This window comes from Acromyrmex echinatior, unplaced genomic scaffold (assembly GCF_024713525.1).
Source record: "Acromyrmex echinatior isolate Ae372 unplaced genomic scaffold, ASM2471352v2 Scaffold26, whole genome shotgun sequence".
In the NCBI taxonomy this organism is placed as follows: Eukaryota; Metazoa; Arthropoda; class Insecta; order Hymenoptera; family Formicidae; genus Acromyrmex; species Acromyrmex echinatior.
The window spans coordinates 157,577-184,187 of record NW_028259060.1 but is presented as its reverse complement, the minus strand read 5'-3'; the positions used below and the strand labels follow the sequence as shown (position 1 = coordinate 184,187).

The window sequence follows — 26,611 nt, the reverse complement described above, 5'->3', positions numbered from 1 at the left end:
TTGAAAACATGAGGTGGTTAATAAAATTAATGACAATTGTTGCAGATATCCCAAAAGTACTGTAAAAACTATCACTGCGCCGTACTAGACAATATGGACGAAGAAGAAACTGCCCACCGGAAGTGCTCTTTAGATTTAGGTCTAATCTATTATCGTTCACATGAAGAAAACGGCGTTTTAGAATTCTAGTCTATCAAAAAAAATCTACATGACTTTTCTCTGACGTTTTTCTCTTACATAATTTATTTCGCGCGACATATTTCGTAATTGCCTGATAGATTAATAGTTTTTATTATTAATGAACTATTCGCGTATTATAATATTATGACTATTATTGAGTATTACGTCCTTAATATTAAGATTTTATACAAATAACATTATGACAACGTAGAATCGATTACTATGCATTTTTTTTAAATCATAGAGGACAATAAAAAGAATGTTCTTCACAGGTACTGAACGGAGTACCGTATCCAGATTATTATTAATTAAATAATTGTTATTAAATAACTGTTTTATTTCTAATGAATTCTGAGAAAATGTACAGTATATACACGATTCGTATTTTACATAATTTGCCATGCTCTCTGCCTCTCTTTCAGCGGTCATTGCTTTCACGTATCTATCAGTAAAAGATCTGCGCACGACTTGGCTTTCGATATTCTGAAACAAAAAAGCAAAAAATGAAATAAAAGGAATTTGTATAAAACCAAATAAGTGATGTATAAATAAATAATTTTTGCTTTTTTCTATAAAATTTCTAATAACCATTTTAGTTTTAATCAAATATTGATTACAATGATACAATTGATTACAATTTGAATATTATCTCCAATTTTTGATATGTCACATTAATTAATATTTTATTTAAATTAATACGCAAAAAGTGCATTAATTTGATTAAATGATATGAAATATTTAAAAACCACTTACTGTGAATCACGATTCTTCACGCGTCTACACAGGTGTAAAGCAACCGGCCCACTTTTAATATTACGAAATAGTTGTACGGCTTCACGATGCGTCAAGTCATGACAAACTTGGCCATTCACAGCCAAAATCTCATCTCCTGCGCGCAAACGGCCATCTTCGGCGGCCTGTCCGCTAGGCAGTACCGATTTTATGAAGATACCTATGACAAATTAAAGAATATAAAATATAGAAATAATTTAGAATTTATTATAATCAAAAACTGATCAGAAGATGTTTTTTAGAGCTTTTAAATGATCCATATCAGAACAACAAGATAAAATATTCTAATAATATGCATAATAATCTACGTTTAACTGGTAATTAAAAAAAGTATAAAGCAAAAATATGTTCGTATGTACCAATGCTTCCTTTCGGGCTGTCTCTTCCGCCAACTATGGTAAATCCTAAAGACTTCTTCCCGGCGCCTTTTTCGAAAAGCACCGTAAGGAACGTAGATACCGTGTTCCTCGGTCTTCGGGGAAGAGTACAGAACTTCGAAACGCTCTGCGTGAATCCGTTATCCATGTTCGTCGCGAATTTTTCGGACGAAATCGATCTATTCAACTCGTCCTTTCTGTCTCGGTGACACTTGGTTTGATGCTTCCTAAAGTGATGCGATCCTGGTGAACTTTCGACGATCACTCCGTGGCCATCTTCCATGCTAACATTCTCGTAGTCCACGCTGCTCTCCTTCAATTTCTTCACTTGTTGATCGACGCCCGAAAATCGTGAGACTACGATGTCAATGTCACCGGGGCCGCTACCATTACCTAGAATCTTCTTAGCCTCCGCCATACTCAGACCACGTAATCTCTTCCCATTAACAATCAGGATCTCGTCGCCGATCCTCAGTGTGCCCTCTTTATCGGCTAGTCCGTTCGGCACTACGTGAGCCACCAAATAACCAGGACTGGACTCCGCAGTTTTTGCGATAAAGATACCAAGACATTGATCGGATGTCTCCTTGAGAAGTTTGACAACCATCGTTTCCGTCGTGTAGGCTCTACTCCTCACCACTTGTAAACCGGAACTGCGTTGTTTCTGTCTAGAATTCTCGTCCACGATTCCTCTCTCTCTCTCCCGATCCGTATTATTTTCCACTGTGGCTCGATTCGTTTGACGATCTATTAACGTACTGTTCGCGGCTTGACAAACACTCGAATACTCCTCGGTAAAAAGACTCATCCCGGAGTCTTTGTCCTTGGTCTTATCGTAGTACATATCCAAACTCGCGAAGAGTCGCGCGGTTCCGTCGACGTCCGTGGCGATCGAGAAGGGTTTTCTGGGCGGAAGCTGAGGCGGCGATCCTAAGCAAGAGTCGTTGTGGCTACTGTTGTTCAGCGGCCCGGAAGCGCCACTGCTACATCTGTCGTCTAGGAGGGAGCTGGTGGCGGAATCGTTATCCAGAATCCCGGAATCATTATCATCCTGATCCTGTTCCTCGTACAGCGGATTCGTCCGGAGCTCTTCCAGACCCGGCAACGTGCCATAAGAGAAACTACGTAGTCTTCGCTTCTCGCGATCCTTGCAGTCCTTTCTGTAGATTTTTGCGATCAGCCTGTTCGTCGAGCTTTTGAGGTACCTGTCCTGCATTGCGCGGAATTTCGCCGCCAAGCAGCTGGATGGCGTAATGCTGTCGAATGTCGTTGCATCCTTTTTGAAAATATTCTCACCAGTAAGCCTAGGTATTCCTGTATCGACCATTGTCACTTGACCAATGGATTGACCAGCGTCGCGATTCGCCTCGAGGAAGCCCCGATCGGTCCTCTCCCATCGGTAATCGTGAGGCATCACGTCTTCCCGGATTGAATTTCCCTCTTGCGGCTGCCACTCGGGCTGCTTCCGAGGCGTCGAGGTGCGAAAGCCCAAGAAGGAGAACCGCTCTTCCTGCTGCTTTTTGTACGACAACCTGCTCTGCGACTTGGCGCGTCTCTTCCTCTTCGCGTGGCCATTCCCCTCCTCCGTGATGTCCTTCAGGTCAGACTCGCAGACCGAGCGTCGGAACTCGTTCCTGGTCAGACCGCGGTGCCTCAGCTCGCACATCGAACGGAACTGGACTCGTCCCACTTCCTCGTCGTCGCCATCGTTCTCGCCTTCGTCAGAATCGCGATCCTTGAAGAAGCTCAGTCTGGTGCTCTTCACGCGGTCCAGTAGAGGATTTCGCTTCTCACACACTCTCCGTCGTTCTTCTTGAATCCTCTTCTTGTCCTTCTTGCTGGTGGTTCGCTCGGTCGTCACTTGGGAGGTTTGCACGTTGTAGCAGTTTCTCTCGGATTCGGAACTCGATGATTTTCTCCGGGCCCATCGCACTGGCGATATGTCTGAGAGATAAGGATGAAAGTATTAATAAATGTGCACAGCAGGCGGTAGAAGAGATATATAAAGTTAAAATATATATATATATATATATATATATATATATAATTGTTTATCCTTTGTAATAAAATTATCATTTGTCTATTTTTCTACTTTATATAACTTTTATGTACTCTGTGTGTATTTTTTAAATTATGTAACTTTATATTTTATAACGATATATATAAGTATATTCTATAAATTATAATAGAGCACCGTACAAAATTTTAGATGAATAATAAAACACAGTAGATTATGTATCCTCATTTTTTTCTACAGTCTGCTTATGAATAAGAATACAAGTGAGACCCGAACTCTACGACTTCTAATTCGAAAGTGACCACTTCCACTGCCAGCCATGATATTGACACAACTGACAAATCTGCGTTCCGTGAAATATGACGTTTTGTACAGGATATGCGTAAAACAGGATACGCTTATGAGCAATTTATTTGTACTACTATGAAATATTTAGATAAGGATGCTATACAGCGGCATGTCAGTTTCTAATTAAAAAAATTAAGTAAATAACAATACAAATACTTTTTATATATATTAAGACGATTTCATATTATTTAAATAAAAGTAAAAATCAAATTATATCTTATTATATAATACTAACAAAATATTTATTAATCAAAATAATTATAGGTACATCATAAGTATTAATATATTTTTTTCGTTTAAATAAAGTAGAAGAGCAAGATATTTATAATATTCCTTTTTAATTTCAGAATCCTATATAAGTTTACTTAAAATAAAATTTAATAAAATAAAACAAATTTCTTGCAATTAATAATAATCAATAATCAATAGAAGTATAAAATAGTTAATTACGTTTTTTTTCTTCGTTATAGAGAGTTCGAACACGATTCTGCTTGATAAAAACGGCAAGTCTTGTAATACTAACAGATGTGAATGTAAGAACACGGACTTACGTGTCATTGTAAAATATATGTTGAAAGCTACACTGATACTAATTTATTCCCTAGTACTACAAGTCGTAGTTTTACGGAACAAGACCCTGACAGCAATCGAGATAATGCAGCCAGTAACGACAGTCGCTATCGCGACTAGGCTCTTCGGTCTTCAAGGTAAGCTTGCGGGATTTACTCATTTTAAATTAGTCCGTCATCATGTACTGCAAACCGTCAAATCATTCGCTCAACTATCCTTGACAAGTAAGAAGTAAGCAGACTCTGAAATAAGGCTCGATTTGTCTTCATATCTGTCTAGCCGAATAAAACCGAAAACAGCTGGTGAGTAATTTCGTGTATACGTTATCGTGTGGAATGCGTAAACCGGATACTATAAAAATAGATTGGACAGTCGAGTAATACTTTATCGTTCCTTAAGTCATATCTAACATCAAACCACGACCATTTCACCTCACTAAAAGTTCTCAGAAGCGGACTGTTTCCTGACAAGCAATGTTCATAATTATGTGATTAAATAATTGTATCTTTATCCGCATTACTAACTGCCTGTATCTTATACCTTATGAAGAGAAAAAGATTAACTTTCTAGATCTTTAAATATTTCACATACTATAATAGACAAAAGATTGCCAAATTTATTTTTACATTTCAATAAAGTACGAAACTGTCATAATTATTTAATTTTTTTTTAAATAAAGAAATGAAGGCAGAATACTCGATTCTTTTACAATGCTATAGCACAATGAATTAGATATATAAGTACAGAAGATGTCATACTGGAAGATGAACTTTTTAATTAAAGACTCACAGGCTTGTTTTCTGATTACTGTTTTAATTAGCGGTTGCTATAATTAGCTGAACAATTCATTGCGGATTGTCATCGTCGGCGCCGTTATCGTCAATTGCGTCGCACGGCCCTACAGGACGCGTATACGGTCACGCATGGTCTATGGATTGGCGCGTCCTCGACAATGATCCTTTATATTAACGTGCAGTCGCGTAGGCCGACGTAGTGTCAATTTGCTTCTATTCTCGTTTTCCAGCCAGTCACTCGAGGACTCAGCTTGACGGAACGTTGAGTCGTAATCCCTGCATTCAGGATGGAATCCCGATTCAAGTCTCTCCACATACACGGCGGGGCGGCACGCAAAGACGCGTGTACGCGCGGCACGCAAGACGATACGGCATTTTTACAGGAATTAGGCCGATTCTCTCGGTGACGGAGGATAAACGGTGAATCACGGCTGTCGCGTATCACCGAGCGTACTTTACTCTTTCTATAGTGACTAGATGATCGCGCCGCCATTTCAGGTAACTTTTACCTCTGCATCGAGACCTCGCACGGAAATGGTAGGACGTTTCGTTGACGTCTTCGTCGGCTCGAAGAGGACTTAGGCGCAGGAGTCTCGGTGCCTCGGCGTGGCCGCGAAACCAACGCATGTCTGTAACAAATTGGAAAGTAGTCAGAGCGTGATTTTTGTACGTGAAAGCATTCGATGAATATTTCAGTGGCATGCTTGTAATTCTCTCAACGTTCGTCAAGCAGAAACTCCTATAGTTGAACTTTAATTTTTGGAATAAAAGAATCTTCTAGCAAACCGTCAGAGAATAAGTATTGAAATTAGGCTCGGAATATTCCATGCATTTATTATTCTGACATTCCAGTAAACAGAAAGCGTCCCTATTTATCAAGATTTCAAACGATGTATTGATACGCAGTGAAGATTAACTGCATAAAAGTGAAACGGTAGAGCTTAGGAAGTGAATGGAATTTACTGGATGGCGACAATCATCGTTGAATTCAAGCTATCTCTTTTCACTTCGTTAATGCACTTGTTGCGATCTAATAACGAGATAGAGAAAATTACACGTGATGATTCTATTGATATACATATGAAAGGAATGCTGATAAATTTAATAGATAGCGAAATCATATTTCTCAATTAATTTCAGGCGAACTCTAATAAAATTTTCATTTGAGATTTAATTACAAAGATAATGTTAAAAATAGAAAATGTGTGTAAAATCTTTCTTAAAAATTCGTTAAAAAAGAATATATTTCAACTTGAATAAAAGAATCTCTCGATCAAATTCACTGGTTGTAGGATAGCTTATATATAATACGATTAAATAATGAATACATTATGAATACATTATGAATACATTATATACATTTAATTTAAAATTTTAAACGTCAGATATAAAATAATCGCAAAAGAGTAATAATAAAACATATATATTCCATTTTTAAAATATTTCAGTTTAAATTAATTTTAGAATATTATATAATATTATTACAAAGCAGGTTTTATAAACATATATATTACTTTTATTTGTATTGTAAATAAAGCATAAAATTATTACAAAAAATGATCATTATTTTTTATTTAATTGTTATTCTTACAAAGGAATGCGAAATATAAATAATACTTTTCTTCAGTCACTGTACATACGTATGACATTCAATATCGATGTTAGATTTATGCCTATACGTTCGAACGAAGTGGTACGTGAGTATCCAGCATCACCGTCGCTTCTCGCAACGGTACTTCCAAGACAAGGAGGCCGTCATCTACGTCGTCTAGCTCACAACTTTTCTTGCCCGCGGCACTATGTGATACGCATATTTTAACTTAGAGATTTTCTCAATCATTTGCTGCCCTTTCGCGAAAGAAAGAAATCTTATACACTTCGAACAATAAGGAATGAAAAAAAATACAAGTGAAATTTAATTCTTTGTTGGCCTTCATCATTTTCTTTATATTCACGCGGCAATAAATTTTTATCTGCAAGATGAGGATGATATAATTTTATCTTCGAGACGAGGGTAATATTTTGAGTTCTTCAGAGGCATTTATTCAAGTCCTCGCACAAATGGCGTTCGTGCAAATTTTTTCGAGTTTATGGATCTTCCTACCTTCCAAGAATGTCGGCGACCGGAATTGCTGAGCGCATTCCATGCCAACTGCACGCGTACAGTTGAAGAAAGATTCTTAGAAGTTCGTTTCTCAGGGGATTTTACATGGATTTTATAAATATTGCGCTGCATTTCATTGCAGTATACCGATCATTAGTGTAGTTACGCTAGATGCAATTATTATTCCATAATATCATGCTAATTATTATATTAGTTACGAATCAAATTGATTTTGAGAGAAGCGGTACTTTATAACATGGTTTTATTATCTGCAGCTGGACCGATAAAGAAATTAATCCGTTTATACCGTTGCTAGCAGCCGAACGGTAATTCGTTCATCTTCTTCCCCAATAAATGCATTGGATAGAATATTTACAAATGGTAATACCGTTTGTCTGATCTTTACAATATTAGTAATATTTTTCTTACTAATCGGCAAACAGGATATAATTATAAATCCTATAAATGTGTGATATTTTATTACATTGAGAAAAAGATACCTAAAAATTAATTGCGACAAATATATTTATTTTTCTGAAATAAATCTGTATATAAAATTTTATTCTTAGCAAATAAGCTATTTATTTTATTTTTTTACAGTCAATAAGATATTTTACAGAAATGTATATTTCATCATCACAATCAAATCTTTCATAACTAATAAAAATATCAAAGTAAACGTCGTAACATTTGCTTTGCAATACTTCAACATTTTTCTCTCAGCGTTGCCGAAACGAGTTTGTTTGAGAATAGAGGAATGCATGCTTAACGAAATAATGAAATTACGTAAACATAATAATATCACACGAACAAGAATGCTGATAACGAACGCAATTGAAAAACACTTATCTAATTACATGTAGAAAGTACATAAAGAAACATTCTATAATAAGTACATATTTATGTCAAATATGTTGCATAATGATAAAGCGAGAATATGCATTTCTACAGACTAATCTCATACATGATGTTTCAAATTAATTATCTTGAATTTTTTCTTCACGTAAATTTAGTATCTATATATTCTATATGTTGTATCACATTTTGACATTTTTTATTTAAGACAATAATTAAACTTCAAAAATATTAAATTTGAAAATATTTGAAAAATATAGCTTTATTGGCAGTTCAAAAAAGTATCTATTATAATTTAAGGCCAGGTTTTAATTTTTTCAATTTGCTTTGACAGCTCGAAAAATATTAATATCTCAATGTATTTGTAAAAAAAATGAAATTGAAGATGGTCAGAAAATTGATAATTTCGAAAGAAAATATCATCTTTATATACCTTGCGTTTCTTAAGACTTGCATTATGTCTTTATCTAATCACATACAATATTGGATTAAGTCGTGCGATTCTAGATATCTTTTGGATTATACATTTCACAACTTCATTTCTGTTTCGCGCAATATGCTATCTGGTGCACAAGCATAGATAATCGATTGGCATCCAGAAAAATACCAGCTGCGCATTGACCAATAAATATATTATAATCTTACCGTTACAAGACACACTACATTACACAAAACGGAATGATTCGAATTTAAAAATATTTGATATGAAGTTCTTAATAAAATTCGTAGATTATTCCAATATATAATAACTTCTTAATGCATTATTAAAATCTTAATGTATTATTTATTACGTTTTAAACTACAAATTAATCAAAATATAATTTAAAAACTAAGAAAAGTATGTTATTTGCAATTTGAGAAAGAGAAAGTTAGATTAATATATTTTACAGTTATAATAATAATAATAATTGTTATTATCATATATATATATATAAATTGCACGCGGAATAATATTATAATTACGAAGGATATGTATCTATATACTATATTATGTTGAAGTATTTAGTTTTTACAAGATTTAATGTTGAAATATTTAATTATTACAAGAAAGATAAAGACCATATGAACGCGTTGAACGAAACAATATTTCATTCCACGGGCCTGAACGACAGACGATACCTCGTTTAATTAAACCGCGGCGCATTATGTAAGATGTTAATGCACGGTAATCATTATGCCTGCGTAAGTGTGCGTAACCGCTGACTACGAGGACAGCTATGGGAAGGAGGAGAAAGAAAAATTTGGGGTGGGGAGGTATGCGTACGACTTTCTCCGATGCAAAATATGTGTGCCATCACCTTCTTAGCTCCTTTCCGGAGGCTACGCCTCTCCACCGTTTCACTTTTCGTGGATCCAGCCCACGCGCAACACAGTGCGATCAGACATAATTAAGTTTGCAATCAAGAGCGAGGACGCGATAAGATCACTCGATAAGGGACACGCTGGCGGATCTATTTATCGGAGATTTATAATAGCATATGTTACGTTCATGTGATACGTTTATTTATTTTGATTTATTTTGATTTAGATTGTAGATGCATTGATTATCTCTACTTATTCATTAAGAATTGATTCGATACAGTGTCTGATTTCTTGTTATAAAATTTGTCATCACCCTGCAATTTCGTTTAATTGTTTGCAATTTTATTGAAAGATAAGACTTTATATTGATACAATTAAATTCGCCAATTCGATCAGAGTATATAGATCTATTGCGGCGCGTATTGTGATAAATGTTGCAGAAAAGTCGAGGTTGTTAAACGCTCGAAGAATGCAGAAGCTAAGCGTCCAGTTATTCCAGCATAGATTTATCGTTCCACTTTCGTGGCTGCCGATCCGTTCCTTCGGCTGCGGCTGCCAGCGGCCCGGACTTTACTTCGTTGGCAAGTCTAGCCGCCGTTGTAGCTCCGGATTGTAAATCTTCGCGGCGTGGCGAGACGCGGTTGTTATCGTCGCACGTTACACCCGCTCCTCGCTCGAGATCCATATTATTTCTTGCTCCCAACATCGTAATTCAATGCGCTACATAATAAGAGATCAAGACTCTTAATGATGTCGGATGCCTCTCAATTTATCGAGAGATGTGAATTTTCGTTCGCGTTCAATAAAAAACTAGAAAATTTGCGTGTCATGAGATATTTTTAAGATTAATATTACATTTATCCATTTTTTAATTGACTGCAGAATAGAAAAGTTCTCGGATCTTTTTAGCTTATCAATCAACAGATTCGAAAAATTTGCCATATGACAAAAACGGATAAATGTAAGTAATATTAGCCTAAAACGTTAATGCATGTAATCGTATACTGTATTTAAATACTTCTTCAACTATGCGCATTTCACGATTTAAACCGATTAATCGAGAAATAATTAGAAAATAAATGAGTGCTGTGTGATCAAACAATGTGTATATTTTAGTTTCGAGTTTTAAGAAACAAAATATAACTTCTCTCTTTGTATGTACAATTTCTATAAAGTTTGTAAAGCAATTTTAATATTCTGTGTTCGTTATTCAGTTGTTGCGTATTTCTTTTTCGATCGGATCGAATTGTCCTTCATGAAAGTATAAGTAATTGCAACAATGTGTATCCGAATTGTATTTGCAGCTGCTGTGTGAAGAATGTTTCCTTTCTAATTATAAGTATTTCAGTTGCAAAATACTGTCGAGCACGATTCGCAATGAACGATAAAAACAAAATGCCTGCGATTGCTGCGTTTCTCCTCAAAACTTGTATTTTTATACTAATTACGCAATTAAGCGCACGAAGGTGTAAAGTGCTATTGCATTTGCGCGAAATTATATTTAGATGACAGGTGACTCTTTGATCGACATAAAAAATGTTGAGAATCGTCATTACTTGTATTAAGTATATATATGTATACGATCAATTATCGTTAATGTAATCAAGAAAAAATTGGTTTTATACGAAAAAAATAATTTAAAAAATAGAATAAAATTATAGAATAAAATTGTGAATACGATTCACCTTGGAAAAAATCAAATTTATTAATCAAAGAACTAAACATGTTTTTCTTTATTTTAAATTCACATACAGCTTTTCAATTCTTTGTGAATCCGTTTCAATATTGGCTCACTATAAAAATGTAAAAAATGTTTGCATACATATTATATTTATCAAAATGTAGACATAATAATCTTAATATCTTTATAAATATTCCGATACTATTAATATTATATGTATATAAGATAGGATTATATATACCCCTATATATATATAAATATACCGGTTGGATGTCAATCACCTTTAACGGTTTGTATTAAAACGGGATATTAAAACACGAAGATGACAAAACAAGGACAGGAACGCTAGTGGATTTATCCAGACAGAAAATTTATCATTCGACGGGAATCGACGCGCACGTCACTGTATAGTGAATGCAATTTGAGGTAAAGTGTGATGCGTACGTAAAGCGTGACGTGCCCCGGATGCTCGTAAAAACATTCTCCGCCGCGTGGCTACCGAGTCGTAACCTGCTTCGCTTCCTAGGTATTGTTATCGAGTCCGAGAGATTCTGGGCTCTGCATCCCATTATACTGCGGACGGATGCAGCTTATCCGCGACTCTTTGGAGCACAAACGAATTTTTGGATGTGATCGTTCAAACTAGTCAAAATACGATTTTGTAACGACAATGTAATATTGTTGCAAATATTTAATTTATTATTAATGATATTTCATGTATCGTACGACAAACTTTTTAACGCTCGTTGATTTGGCTATAGGGAGGAAAAATATAACGAGTACTTCTCTATCTTACAGTTAATCAATATGCTTGAAAAATTTTATCATATGACACATGAAATATTAGCCTTATCCAGTGATCACATAAAAGCCAATAAAAAAAATCAAAATGACTTTATTTTAATTCTTAATACTAATAAACAGTTAAATTTTACAATAAAAAGTCAGTTATTTTGACTTTCATGACATCAAAATACTAATTTTAACTTTCTTTTGACTTGATGTATTTTTTGAGCATACATGGTCAAAAATGATCAAAAAAGCTGCTTAACAATAATATAACGATACTAAAATTACTGTTAAAATTACAGAATCGGGACACAGGAGCAGGTCTCTCTTAAGATAATTTTAACGACTCTGCTTGCTTTTTTGATCTGCATCAATCTTTCCACAAAAATCTCACGTAGCATAAACTTTCCATTTACTTATATCCTTTCCGAATATGATCGTGAATCTCTCCAAGATCTTCCTGCATCCCAAGCCTGGCTATCTCTCGAGATTCGTCGCTTATCTGTTGTGTATACGTTTCTTTACTTATCTGTTTGCAGATGTAATCTGACTTTTTTGATTTAGAGCCTTCCATGCTCTTGAGCATACCCGTAAAAACCTTATCTTTGCTTTTTATCGTGAAATTTTTCTAATGTGCACAATTAATGCAATAAATTATACCGCGATCGTACGACGTAACATTGCGGCGTGTATCGCGATAGTATTTGGCGAAGGAATGCTCTTGAGATTCGAGTCCGACGATGCATTAAGAAGAGTGTGTGTACAGAGGTCTATACCCGTAATTTAGGGAATCAGATAGCGATAAAAAATGTTCGAGGACCGGTTCGGCATAACGTTACCTTGATGGCTCAGTTTGGTCGACGACAACGCGGATTTTACGACGGGAATTCTTTAATGAATGTTTTATAGCGAAATAAAAAGTAAATGTCTCGCGAATTAAACGGCGTGTTTTATTATTAACAATACATATCTGAATTGGGACTTGATACCAAGAATCATCCAAGTGTATTCGATGCGCTAATGCACATCCATAACTTACAAGCTGTGGCTAATTCGTTAATAAGATTCTTTATAACCAACACAACAGTATTTTGTAAACTTTTCTTGTTTTTTTGTGGATTATTTTGTTTATGATTTATAATATTATTCGGCATATAATATAGTAGTAATTTTTAAACTTTATTACAATACCGAGTATGAAACATATTCCCTTCAAAGTACTAATCGTTTTTGTTCCATGATAAATGACATTCTGTATGAAATGAAGGAAGACATTCAGTGCCATATGTTACCAAGCCAAAGTATAACTTATTTCATTTTCTTGCACCAAGAATTAACTTCGCGTGTTTCATATGAAACAAAATATGCAGAACAAGTCCACGATTCCCATGGATTTGCAACACAAGCCACTTCCATTGATCGTCAAGCATCAAGTTAATCTTTCGAGATGACTTTTGAATGGTATCTCGCGGGTAACTCGCGGGTAACCGGCTGGAGGAAGAGAGAGAGAGGGGGAGAGAGAGAGAGAGAGAGAGAGAGACCCATGTCCACTAGGCGCGTTCTATCAAGGCCGCGGGCGAGGTAGTCCTTTTATTTTCTGGCCATTTGACGAGAGCGACATGCCGAGCATTCCTCGCTGGAATAGCCGTGTAACTATGCCCTCGGCATCGGCATTGCGGCCCGCCTGTGTGTGTTCGAGCGTGTACGCTATCGGGCCGATGCGCGCCGCGGCCGCGGCCGCGGCAAACGCACGCCACTTATTCGCGTGCATTCGGAGTGGCGTGCGCAATGATGTGTAGGTGCGTGCGTACGGCTAGATACGCGTGTACATACTTAATACACACGCACGCACGCACGCTCATATGAATAAGACACGCGACACACGCGCGCGGCGCGTATGCGTAAAGGACGGAGCTCCAAGGTCGATTACTGGCCAACCCTTCCTCCGCCATTACTCCGAGAGCTCGGCTTCGGGACGGAAGGAGAAAGAGAAAGGGACGGGGAGAGACAATGAGCCGGAGAAATCTGGCGTACGATTTTCAGACGATTTCTTAGTAATAATTGGCTCCGTTTCAGCATTGGTTTGCAGTTTCGGTGACCACCATTTGTCATCGATTGTTATGTTTCTTCATCCGCGAAGAAGGATTTTTCTTGCCACTACTCTAGTTGAGTTTCTTACATCTCCCGTTAGATAGCTCTTGGATTATTATCATCTAGTGACCGCTATTTGAAAAAAACCTGTACTATTTTTTAACTACATTGTAATTTATGTATAGATATACAAATTCTGACGTCGAGTGGTGAACGGCCGGACGTTCTCCAGAAGGATAATATCCTCTTGGTTTCATGTTGGGTCGCGTGTCACCGACCCGGGTTGCGGTCGACTCGATCTCCATTCGCGACGACGCTAAATCTGTTCCTAAAACGCGAAACCTGATACTGCGGATCGGTTATGTTACAGTGGTCCGACACCCACGAAGGTAAGTCATCCCCAGAGTATTGGAATAGCTTTCGCCGTGGGTCAGAACCGGAAGCGAGATACGTGCGCGGACAATTGCCCGGCGGGCTGCAATTAATCGCGGCCGCTCGTGGAAGCATCGGTCTATCCGCCACAACGGAGCAATCCGATGTAGCAGTTTTGCTCCGGCGACCCCCTTCAGCCGCGCGCGCTCGACTTTCCGGTTTAACCGCTCCTTCTTCTAATCGCTCCTCTTCCTGTCGGTCGATCCCTTCGTCCTTGGTCTTTCATACGCACCTGAAGACATAGCCATTAGCGAACCACGTCTTAAGCCATTTTATCCTGAGTTGAAACCGATTCGCGAGATCTGAGGAAAGACACCTTTTCGCAATCTAACGAAAACAGTTTCTGGAGCTTCGTTGTTATTGTATAACTTCTTGAAGAGTGTAATGAATCTTGAATTCATGAATGTTTTCAATTGAGGAGTACAGACTATTTAGAATATATTGACCTTTGGTACCACTCTATACCGTTTTGTTACTGTATCTATTATATATAATAAGTATGTAAAAACATTGTATAAAAATAGACATATAATAATCTTTTTCATCTAAATGCCAAACATTAAAAAATATAACAATAACAAGCAAATAAATATATTTTTATTTGCTTATATTTCTAGCATGGCGATGTAAAAGAAACCTTGCGTATATGTCACTTTAGAGCCGTATTAATTTATAATTAATTCTTCAATTTAAAACCGTCTTAAATGCAATCTTAAGATGTTACAAGTTAATTACGGATTAGCATTTTAAAATATTACTTGAGACAGTCTTATGCAGGGACAATAGAACTCGTAGCGGTTGTAGGGTCTTAAGTCGTAGAAAATTGACCAATCATAGTCGATTATTTTTCTCATATTCGACTGAGATTGGTTTATTTTCTATAACTTAATATTCTATGACCTCTACGACTTCTATTGTAGACCCCGCACTGAAGTAAGAATACTATGAATACTATATGCATGAGTTTCATTGAAACCCTTTGGGGTGTCATTCAATGAGTTTCAATTCAATTTCAATGAGTTTCATTTTAATAGATGCGAGTAGATATTTATATATTTTTTAATACTATCAGCGCTATTCAATCTTTAAAACGTGATGGTCAATCAGCAATTGCGATTTTCTCTTCTCGAGAGATTTTATAAAAAAATAAATACTCTTCATTTTCATAACTTTCCTTTATCAATATAAATAAGTATTTCTGAAACTTTTCGAATCACGTAGCCTTGACTCGATCGCAAACGATACGAAGTGGCTCATATCCGCGACGACGGTCCACATTCGTGTCCAGAAGTTGCTATACACATTGCGGTCACGTGTTGTCGACAAGTCAGAATATCCAATGAGACTTTTCCGATATGTCGGCGATGTCGCGATGTCGTCGACACTGAATTTTACTGGAGCGAACGTCCGTCATAAACAAATAATCGGGTAACGCGCTGATAGCGATTGAGGTCGCACGCGAACAGGGACGGGATCATGAAAGCTCACTTGTTACCGGGTTAAACCCCACCTTTTACATTTGCTTCGCCAGAGGTCTATTCCGAGATACAACGCAGCTTAGAGCATCTTTCTCCAATATCTGATTAAGTTAATCGATGATTAAATCAGCCATCATGATTGCCAATATGAGAATAAATACAGTTGTCTCAAAAGAGAAACAGAGAAGAGAAGCTCTTATACATTGAACTGCTATTGGTATTTCTACTAATTAACTTAGCTAGAGGTTGATGAAAGAGGCTCTTAATCTTCGAGATACGCTATTAAAGGTGAAGAAATAAAGCGACGCCGCAGGGTGTAACAAATTCGGTCACTTGTATTACACAAGATTAATGCATATTAAAAGCTGGCTGCTACACATGAAATTGGCAAATTAAATGTCAAAGCGTATAAATATTTTAAACAATTAAATATCTAACAGTAATATTGTGATATTATTCAGCAGAATATACATGTAATATTACATTATCAAAATAGATTATATGAATTATGTCATTGCATATAGCTACTTTTTATAAAGCAGTCTCTTTAATGTGTACTAATCCAGTGTAGTGCAAATGATAGAAGAATTCATCATTAATTCTGGTCTTCTGGGCACAATGGCTTCTCATTATTGCAAGACACGATTGATGTAAAATGTTGAAATAAAATGAGCGATGAATTTGGTGGATCTCGTTAGGTGACCAGTGATGCTTTAACTTTATCGATTACGTAATTCGTGCGACCAACCATATATTACACGAAATTCCTGCGTAGTGGCGCATATGCGTTAAGACACAAGCATCCGTCAGCGATGGCCTTCCCGACCGGCCGGTTCGAGGTTGAAGTGTCCGTCGCGTCGGATCACTATCAGAGCATAAGAGGAATGTCATGTGCAAACCCGATGTGTGAGACACACGACGGAGTGATACACGTATCAGGATACGCGATACCATGAGTCTGCGGTGCTTTCTACCGTGACGCACCTTAGGTCGAGATCGAATCGAACGATCCAGAACTAGTCCGGGTTGATGCTGAGTTAAATGGTTAATTTTTTCATCGAGAATTCATTCCAACTTACAAGTTATTTTGTATCCCAGTGCGTTTTGAACATAACGTTCAACTGTACCTTCATCATAAATTTCCAGGGTTCCTACCGCGAGGTAGACCCTTGAGAAATTTCAGAGAATAAATTAGATGTAAGGATGTTGGAAAGACGCCTGATAAATTCTTAAGATTTTTCATATTTTACTCAATATAATTTATGACAAAATTTAAGAAAAATATAATTCCTAAATTCATAATTCGATATGTTGCATAATAGAAGAAACAAAAAAATGACAAGATATTGAAAGAATTCCAGTATATATATTAGGTGTTGGAATTAATTCGTAGCGTTTTACAAGTGATGGGAAGTACTTTCATTAATGTATTTTTAATGCTCATGTGAAATAAATAACATTCTTTCATTAAAAAACGCTACGAATTAATTCCAACACCTAATATATTATTTGTTTATATTATTTTGGGAATAAAAAGTATGTGCTAGAGAGATATAGAAAGAGAAAGAGACCACATATTTGTAATAGAATATAAAAATAAAATTATTTTCATAGCGATAAATAGCAAATATAAGCAATAAATAAAGTCTATATAATCTTTATTCTACTGCTCTGACGACAGAATTAATAAGGAAAGTCCCAAGCACGCGACGTATCATAATTCACTTATGAAATCGTGTTTATTATGTAATTATTATCCTTTTCAATGATACTCAAACTCAGTGTAAAAAAAGCTCGCATGCCTTTTTATTTCTGTTTGGATGTAGAAAATGATCTGAATGTGCATTTTATGCCGTAAAAAACGTATACGCAACTTGCCTGTTCGCTCGCCACGGTTGCTTACGCACATTTAAGAAAAAAAAGCAAGAAGAAAAGATAATATCGTCCAAGTAGCGCGTGGAGTGAAAGTTTCGAACGTAACAAGCTCGCTCGCTACCGATACCTGCTATATATTCCAGATAATTAATGTCGTTTTGCATATATAATAATTTGTCCTAGAGAAGGGAGACGCTCACTTTTATTTGACGTGATTTATTCACGCTGAAGAAAATATGTGAATACGCAATTAATACTATGCAATATGTGAATACGCAATTAATACGTAAGAATATTTAAAGACAAATGAAAATTTGTTAAACTTATCAAATGATATAAACAAATTTTTAATCGTTTTTTTAAATCGTTTTTGTACTAACGAAGATGGCTAAAAAGTTAATCAAAACATGTATACGAATTACTTAAATTTTAAATATCAAACAAATAATTAGATTTTATAGAAAATATATATTTATTGCATATCACCTACAGCGCCAATTTTCAAAAGCCCTTGTATTAATATCATATTTAATTTATTTTATTTCGAGGATTTATTATATTGTTTTATTTGTATATAAACAATTGGTATGATTTTATCTGCATAATCAATTGACCTTTGCTTCATTTGTGCCTCCAATCCTTGCTTACAAATAATATTTGCTACAATGCAAAATCTAGAGGAAACTGTCGGCGATCTCACTCCAAGGTTGAAATTTTTAAGCTGAGATGAGATTGTTCCATGCCCCCCTTCGCATTAAGGCACTTTTTGCGTTCCGTGGCTGGAAAGTGATCGGTCATCCGTGATGAAACGCTATCAAATTACATCTTTTTTCCGTGGATACCGCGTTGTACTTTCGCTTCGAAAACTCTTCCTCGATTTATGAAGCGTGCGATACCGAATTTGCGATGCGCGCACCAGTATCACGTTCTTTACGCGGCGTTTAAAGTTTAAACTCGACATAAAAAGGCGATCGGTCTATGTACCTCGTTAATATCCCGATTGCAAAATCGTACTATATGTGGCTCCATAAACTTATCCAGCGCGAGAAAAGAAAGGAATTTATCTGGTAAATCTCTTTGAAAGGCACTGCATTAAAGTTACGTGAATGGTCGAGTTGCAGATCGAATCAGTTAACATATCTTTATGAGAAAAGGTATGCGTCTCTCCCTTTGATTTTGACAAACTCTGAACGTGTTTCTTGCGAAACAGCTGAAAGCATGAATTGTTTGTTGAAAATAAGAATGATCTAACAGTTATGGCACATAGAAAAACGTAAGGTAGTAAGACGCAAGCAAATTGGTCAATCCACAGTAGAATGTAAGGCAATAATGTAAGCAGTAGCAAATCAAAGTATTGATTTGCTTACTGCTTACTTATTTTGTGTGCTATAGCCTTAAGATTATTTCTTTAGTACATACACTGGATTATTCATGTTCCGCGCATTTCTTTTTTTTTTTTGTAATATTGGAGCATCTAATTAAATAACGGTTTTCCCTTTTTTTAAACAATCTTACTTTAATATAACCATCTCTTATTCTCTAAAATTTTTAGAATAAAACTCTGAAGAGTGAAATGCCATTCTTAAAGATTAAAAACTAAGTCATTCTTTTTCAAGGCTTAATTTTCACTCTTTGCAGTAATATTTTACTTCAACGAATTTAGAAAGTATAAATACTTTCTAAAAATATTAAAGTATATGTAAGGATCACTTAATAATTTTTGTAAAATACTTGTAAAAGTGAAAATTAACCCAAATACGAACAATCTTGTATCGTTAATATCGTACAATAGAGGCCTGGAAAATCATTTGTGTACTAAAGATTGCGGATTAAAGATGCAGTCTAGCTTAAATTCATTCTACAATTGTGTAAACGTAGTTAAGTAGCTAGTAGTAAGTGATTATAGTTGTAAGAATTAACTACTATATAATAATCACTATCAAATATGAAAAGAACATTAAATGACAACTACAATCACTTACAATTATGTTTACGCAATTGTAAAATGGGCTTTAGGAAAATGTGCACAACTACAATCACTTACAATTATGTTTACGCAATTGTAAAATGGGCTTTAGGAAAATATGCACTTATTTGAAAAGAATCGTCGAATCTTTAGTCATCAAATTCTTAGTCCAGTCTCTCGTACATTTATTTCGAATACGTATCCCGGTGAAGAATGTTGAAGATACCGTTCATTTTTTCATTGCCGAATGTTACTATATTCGTGTAGCTTGAAATTTGTGCGTTAACCCACATATAATTGCGATGTAATTTCTTACGCGGTTGGGAGCAGCGTGTTTATCGATGCCGTGGTTTACGAGACGTCGTTAAAAACGCTGTTAAAATCCGCTTCCTGGTCGCACGTAAGTACGTCCTAAAACGCGTACGTATGCTAAAGAGGAGTCTTTTCAGGCGAGAAATATGCACTCACAAGATACATGCAAGCGTTCACAAACAACTCTGACATAAATAAATTCATTATAAAACCGATGCGACAGCATATTTACAGAAATTAACAAAGTAAATCCATGGAATTATTGTGCTCGCACAGTGTTGTTATGCATATATAAGTTTATATGTAATGATATTCTATAATCGATTTATAAGTTATTTAGTTATTTAATTTTACGATATTAAATGAAGCTGCAAAAATGTAACAATTAATCCTGTGTTCTAAATTGAATGTCATACATTCTAAGATTGGCAACATATTTGTTATGGATAACACATATAAAAAATAAAATTTTTATTTTTATATCAGTTTTATATTTTAAGAAATAATAGTTATGATATTAATACAAAAATAATTATAAAAATATAAAATAATTATTTTAATTATAAAATAAATTATTTTTATATCATAGTTTCTATATGAAAAATGAAAAAACATACATATATCTATATGAAATATAATATACTTGTAAGTATATTCTCTAAGAATGTATTTTCTAAAGATATTAAAATTAATTCATCTAACCTTGTCTCATTTTAATCGATCTACCCCACATAGCCATTTTTAATAAAAGAGATTGTATTCACACACTTTGTTAGGATAATAATTAATTAATTGTAACAAAGATCTTTTAAGACATGTCATTTTCTATGAATACAGGGATATCGTGATTAACAATGCCAAAAACTTATCTGACAAAAAAATAGGTGATAAGAAAAATTTACTCACCAACTTCATTTTTTTTTAATTAAAAAAATATATAAATAATATATACAAATCTTGTGATGCAAATCATTTTACACAACAAATTAATATTCTATCAACAATCTACAGTAAAAGAAAAGAGATTTTTCTGCCTTTTTCTATTTGAGTTATAAGCATTTTGATACGACAACCTCCTACAGAAATTTCAAAAAATTTTGGAATTTATATAAAAATTCTGAAAAATTATATAAAGAATTTTAAGAAATATTTATGTATCTCATAGTATTAAAATCTTAATACGCGCACAAATATTCTTTGAATGAAATATCTCCGTGAAATCGACTCGAGACAATTCATCGAAAACATGTTACTGTGTGGTGCATGTTTGTCGTTGTCCCACGTAACTCATTGTTAGTAAAAAAGTGACGTTCGTACAAATACACACTATATCATAACGAAACGCGACTCGTACAAACACACAACCGAAATATTTCCATCTCCGACAAGAACCGTATAATTTGAAGTTAACCAAATCGTATCCGTGAACTAAACAACTAAACTGCACAGGTGTTATCCGTTTCACTTTACTACCTCGCTGCTACTTTACGCGGCGGATACCGGTAGCAAAGTAAATATAATTCCGTTCTCTCGAAAGAAAACGGAAAAAAGAGAAAAAGAAAGAAAAAAAAAACCGAACGCCCGTGTGCATCCTGACTGTCTCGGAATAATCAAGTACATTCGGATAATCGTGATAAACCACGTCGTTTCACATTGTTATAGAACTGCAGCACGTTCAGCATAGCGCTACTCCGCTCCGCTCCGCTCCGCTCCGCTCCGCGCGCGAACCCCAGCTAATTATGAATAATATAATTAGACGGGATTCCCATGGTTTCCCTTTTGTGAGATCGACGGATGAGGCGGAATGAACAAGCGGCCGACGAAACGACGATTCATTACGGCCGCAGGGGAATCGAGGGTCGGCGACGAGTGATGCGCGATTGAAATAATAGCTCGTGTGAAATTTAGAATCATGTCAGCCGGAGGGACATGTAATCATGATGTAATTCTTAAGTGTGCTACTGCATTACTGTTACCGTATACACCTATTTAGAACATCGATGCACGATCGTCGCTTCACTCTAGAATTTAAATCGAAGCAACCGGAAGTTGTAAGTATAGATTCCTTTTCTTGCGCATTCGTTACAATGTTATAGAAATAATTTTAGAAATTATTCAATAATATTTGAATTTAGAATTATTTCATTATTTAATAATATAATAACATAATTCAATTGATATCGATAGCATCTCATTCTAATCTTGATCTCATTTCTTGATAATTATTGTCGTATCTAGATTATCTAGTATTGATATTACTTGTTTGTGCATATTTTTCTTTGTGCAGTTTTTTTATATTAAAATAAATTGTAACTTTAATTTATTTTAATTTTAAAACTTGGTGGTTTTATTTGTTTAAATAGATTAACTTACTTATTATTCAAAATTAAAAATAAATTAAATAATACTTATATAGGTAAATAACATATAATTATATGTTAAATATTAAGATGTGAAAAATCTTTAAATTAAAAGATTGCTGCTATAATCAGAGCATAACTAAGTATATAATTACAATTGTAGTTATATGTGTACGTAAAACTTTCCTAACATAATAATATCTTTTCTTTTTACAAAGAGATATGATTACTTTTATATGATATTTAATATCAAGAATTGCAACAATGTCGTGAATTCTGCAGTAGCATTAAATAAATTATTCGATATTAGACTCCGCTTTAAAAAAGATCAGACTTTATTCCTGAAATGAAACGCGCTCCAATTTCTCTTAAATTTAATATAATTCATAATGGAATTTACACGGTGTTGAACAACAATTTGGAAAAGAAAAGTTACATTTAAAAGTTATATTTAAAAGTTATATTTAAAAAATCCTATTTTTGATCGGAGGCGAATCTTGTAAATCTTGTAAATCTAGATGAATATTATTAAACATCGAGATTCGCCTCGATCAAAAATAAGATTTTTTTAAATATAATTTTTAAAAAAACTTCAAACACTATCGACCGTGAGATGTTTCTGCCTGCGGAACTGTGCTGTACCGCAAAATCCGAAATTTCCCGCAGCGAGAGTCGCTTTTGAACAAGTCTGAGCGCCAATCAACTTCAAAAGACATTAAAAAGTCCTTGGTAAACGTCATTCTTAGGCAACTATGTTATCCAAGAATCCAGGATATTAACGACGCGGCGCGGCGCGTTGCGTACTCGCGGAGAGGAATTCTCGCGCGACGGTAGTGACCGTAGAAATTCCTTTCGCCGGTCTCACCTGATAGCCGATCCGACGTACTGATCTATTCAATGAGGAATCCGCTGAATCATTATCGACGATTTCCCTTCCCGGGGAATATCCCGTACCTCGGTTTCCCACGAAGGACACAACGTCGCGATATCCAGTGACGTGCGGTTTATTTTATTTCTTCTTTTTTTTTTCGTTGAGAGTACAATCGCGAGAACGCGATGGATCGGGCGCGAGCAAATACCGCTCGATGCCACCTGATCGAGCGATCACGGAGAACTGAACTCAGGACGCTGAAGTCCGCTGAACGCCGGAACGCTCCGTCTTGCTCCTCGACGTTGCTCATTGCCGTAGAGCGGGACAGAACCGTGACAAGCCTGATCGGTGCCCTCGACCGAGGGCATTCATTGTCAGTTTTCTATATCTCAATTTCTATTATCGTGCTTTCATTATTTCCAAAATATGCAAGACTTCCGATATAAAAGTTATGCGAGTTATTATCCTAAAAAATGAAAATTAAAGCCAAATGTAAGAGAGGGAGACGGAACCAAAAATTGAATAGATCTGTGCAGTTACTATTATATTATCTTATTTTATATTTTATATCTTTCTTCGATCGAATACTGTTAAATTCATATGTAATGTCAAATAAATGAAATTATATATAATTTATTATACTTGAGTTATTTTTAATCATTTCTACAAGTCTCACCACTGCACCTATTCAACATTTAATTAAAACAAAGAGTTGAACAATTTTAACTCAAGAAATGTAAATTAAGTTTGACTGAAATTTAATTTACCAACAGAATAAGTGCATACATCAATATAGACATTGTTTATTTTGAAACTAATTGCAGAAATGGATTGATTTATATTTCGACACATATAAAATTAAAAATAATAAAATTGAATCTATTATTTCTTTGTTATCTAACAGTAAATAACTGTATTTGATTAGGATCGAATTTTCCGCATATTCTGCTTCTCGATCATTTCCGATAATAAAATTTGAATGTCTATAGAATAACCGATAAAGAACAAAATCATTTTGATTGGGATAGCTATGTAGAATTCTGATAGATTTTATTTGTCGCTTTTATAACTATATAAATTATTGCAACAGATTTTTGTACACTTGTTACAAATTTTGGTTGAAATCTTGATAACATTAACATTTTTTTAAGCCCTGTTATTTATAATGGAAGAGATAAGACTTAAAAAATATTTAAATATATTCGCAGATGGTTTCCATTTTTAAGTGCACGTTTGATGATAATTGTAAAAAATAATAAAACAGAGCGCTGTATTACGTAAAATAAGCAAGCAGAAAAAAAAACAAAATAATTAAATATATAAATAGATCTCAATTAGATTGGAAGAATTCAGTTTTTTTTTTATCGGAAGTTAAAATCGTGATATTAGCTCATTTATCGGATCGTATGTGTGCGCTATTGTGTAATAAAATATTCTCAAGTTTCTCATAACGTATCGATTACCTGCAGTAAAATCGATATGAATTTAATATTCAAGGTTGGAAAATAACTTGTCACTTGTAACGAAGTTACAGACAATAGAATTACTTTTTTCAGTAACTGTAACTTAACTTCATTTCTTTCCTCCAATTATAATTTCCTAACTGTAATTTAACTTACAAATTATATTTTTTGATTAACAGTAACTAATTTACATAGTTACATTTATACTCTTTATGTATTTCAAAATTTTTAACATAGGCTGACCAAAATGAAGTGCTTAATATGAATAATCAGTAATTATTTTTTGCAATTAAAAAATATCTTTTTGCCTGATAATCATTAATTAAAGCTTCAAGTAAGTAGCTTTAATTAAAAAAAAAGCTTCAATTTTGTTTACCTATTTACCAGATAAAGAAGAGCAAAACTTTAATTAAAAATTATCATACATTTATTATTTAAAATTTTTTATTTAAAACTACGTGTTTTTTATATTAAATATTGTTTATATTAATAATTTTTTTGTATTAAATAGCAATATCAACAAATACATTTCTTGCAAATATTATAAAAGATTAATATGACAGATACATGTAATTGAATTATTACAATATTAAATTAAATGATGAAAACACAAAGGTTCATATTTAATCGATGATGCGTACTTGTATTTTTCTAAAATTCTAGTATATGCAGTGAGCTCTGTAATATACTGAAACGCGCCATCGAGGAATGGAGATGTTCCATTTTCTAGAAAATATAACACCCTGATGCAAAAATTAGTACTTTTCTTTTTCAGGAACTTGCTAATTGTGCTATTTGCAGAAAAGAGTCAGAAAGACAATTAGTATATTTATTTGCCTTCCTTTTTTCCGTCCACAGTTTAATTTCTATAGTTTGGTTCAGGAAAGGCACGCACGCTTCAGTACATTCTGTATATTATAGAGCTCACTGAGTATATGTGACGTAAATTATTATTATATACTGTAAATATGCATTAACATCGTTATAAGCGCGTTCTGAATACGGGCCATATGTATAAAATTAATCTATGTATAAAACTAATCAGTACTATATATTTCCCATACAGCACAGAATTTGCAGTAATATTGCTGCAACGTTGCAGCAGTATTGTTACAAATTTTGTGCTATAGGAGTTTATTTTATGGGTCATATCAACTTTAATTGACACTTTGTCTCCATTAATTAGAATTGACCAATCGTAGCTGAAATGATAAATGCGGTTAATTAATTCAAATGAATCATCGTGATTAAAGTTGATTGGAATTTATTGAAGTGGCCCTATATTATTTTATTTTCACTATACTATTATAATAGAATTTTAAAAATGAATTTCAGACATAAAAACTCATTCTAAATAATCTAAATACTTCTATATGTATTACGAATACTATTGCACGCTAACTTCATTATATATGAGCGTGTTCTGAATACGAGTCAAAGTTTTAAATTTTCCAGTTGACATAACGCAAACGAAATACCGGAAATGGCTGTTCCTTTCTTGCACAGGTGTCTATTGTCTATCGCTTCCGGAAAACTGGAAGACTGATTGGTCATCTCGAGTTATTCCCTAGCACATTTATGTGCTGCGCGCAAAAGCCAATGAACATTCTGCGCAATCAGAGTAATTTGAGGTTTGTTCGCGTTGCTTCAAATCTTCAAAAATTCTTACATTTAAAACAAGATAACTATATATTTGATTGATGGAGAGAAAGAAAGCAAAGTTATGGAGTGCAAAAGATATAAGCAATAAAAAAAAATATAAACAAATTCATATTCGGGCGTTAAAAAAAAGAAAAGGGAGATGCTGAGTGCAAAAAGTGCAAATAATACGAACAGATCTCACAGGATAAATAGATTCACGTCGTTCGGTTGGTATAGAAAAACTTGTGCATGGTTTGGCACTGGTTTGGCTACACTGCTCCGCTCGCTGATTCGTGATTGTTGCCGCTGGTGC

The 26,611-nt window shown here is 34.6% G+C and overlaps 2 protein-coding genes across 5 annotated transcripts in view; one reads left to right on the top strand and one right to left on the bottom strand.

Moving 5' to 3' along the window:
• Positions 1–757, top strand: part of LOC105152344 (PDZ domain-containing protein 2) — a 32,099-nt gene extending 31,342 nt beyond the window's left edge. For both annotated transcript variants that reach the window (XM_011066561.2, XM_087416497.1), the window contains exon 6: positions 46–757. In XM_011066561.2, the coding sequence (XP_011064863.1) occupies positions 46–88 (43 nt within the window). In that variant the 3' untranslated portion in view covers positions 89–757. The remainder of the gene's footprint in view (positions 1–45) is intronic.
• Positions 497–26,598, bottom strand: LOC105152347 (uncharacterized). 3 transcript variants are annotated; one of them, XM_087416499.1, is made up of 5 exons: positions 26,501–26,598; positions 5,588–5,707; positions 1,332–3,293; positions 934–1,132; positions 497–663 (listed from the first exon to the last, which is right to left on the bottom strand). In XM_087416499.1, exons 2-5 carry the CDS (start codon positions 5,703–5,705, stop codon positions 615–617), a joined length of 2,328 nt encoding a protein of 775 aa, XP_087272625.1. In that variant the 5' UTR covers positions 5,706–5,707; positions 26,501–26,598; the 3' UTR covers positions 497–614. The 3 variants fall into 3 exon arrangements, with proteins under 3 accessions (XP_087272625.1, XP_011064865.2, XP_087272624.1); XM_011066563.2 differs by lacking the exon at positions 26,501–26,598 and adding an exon at positions 23,189–26,477; XM_087416498.1 differs by lacking the exon at positions 26,501–26,598 and adding an exon at positions 23,278–26,477.
• Between the last annotated feature and the right edge of the window lie 13 nt (positions 26,599–26,611).

Coding starts and splice junctions, on each gene's coding strand:
- LOC105152347 (XM_087416499.1), bottom strand. CDS start 5,705: ATGCGTTGGTTTCGCGGCCACGCCGAGGCACCGAGACTCCTGCGCCTA. Junction 3,294..5,587: donor TGCGAGGTCTCGATGCAGAG/GTAAAAGTTACC, acceptor CTTATCTCTCAG/ACATATCGCCAGTGCGATGG. Junction 664..933: donor GTGAAGAATCGTGATTCACA/GTAAGTGGTTTT, acceptor TTTTTGTTTCAG/AATATCGAAAGCCAAGTCGT.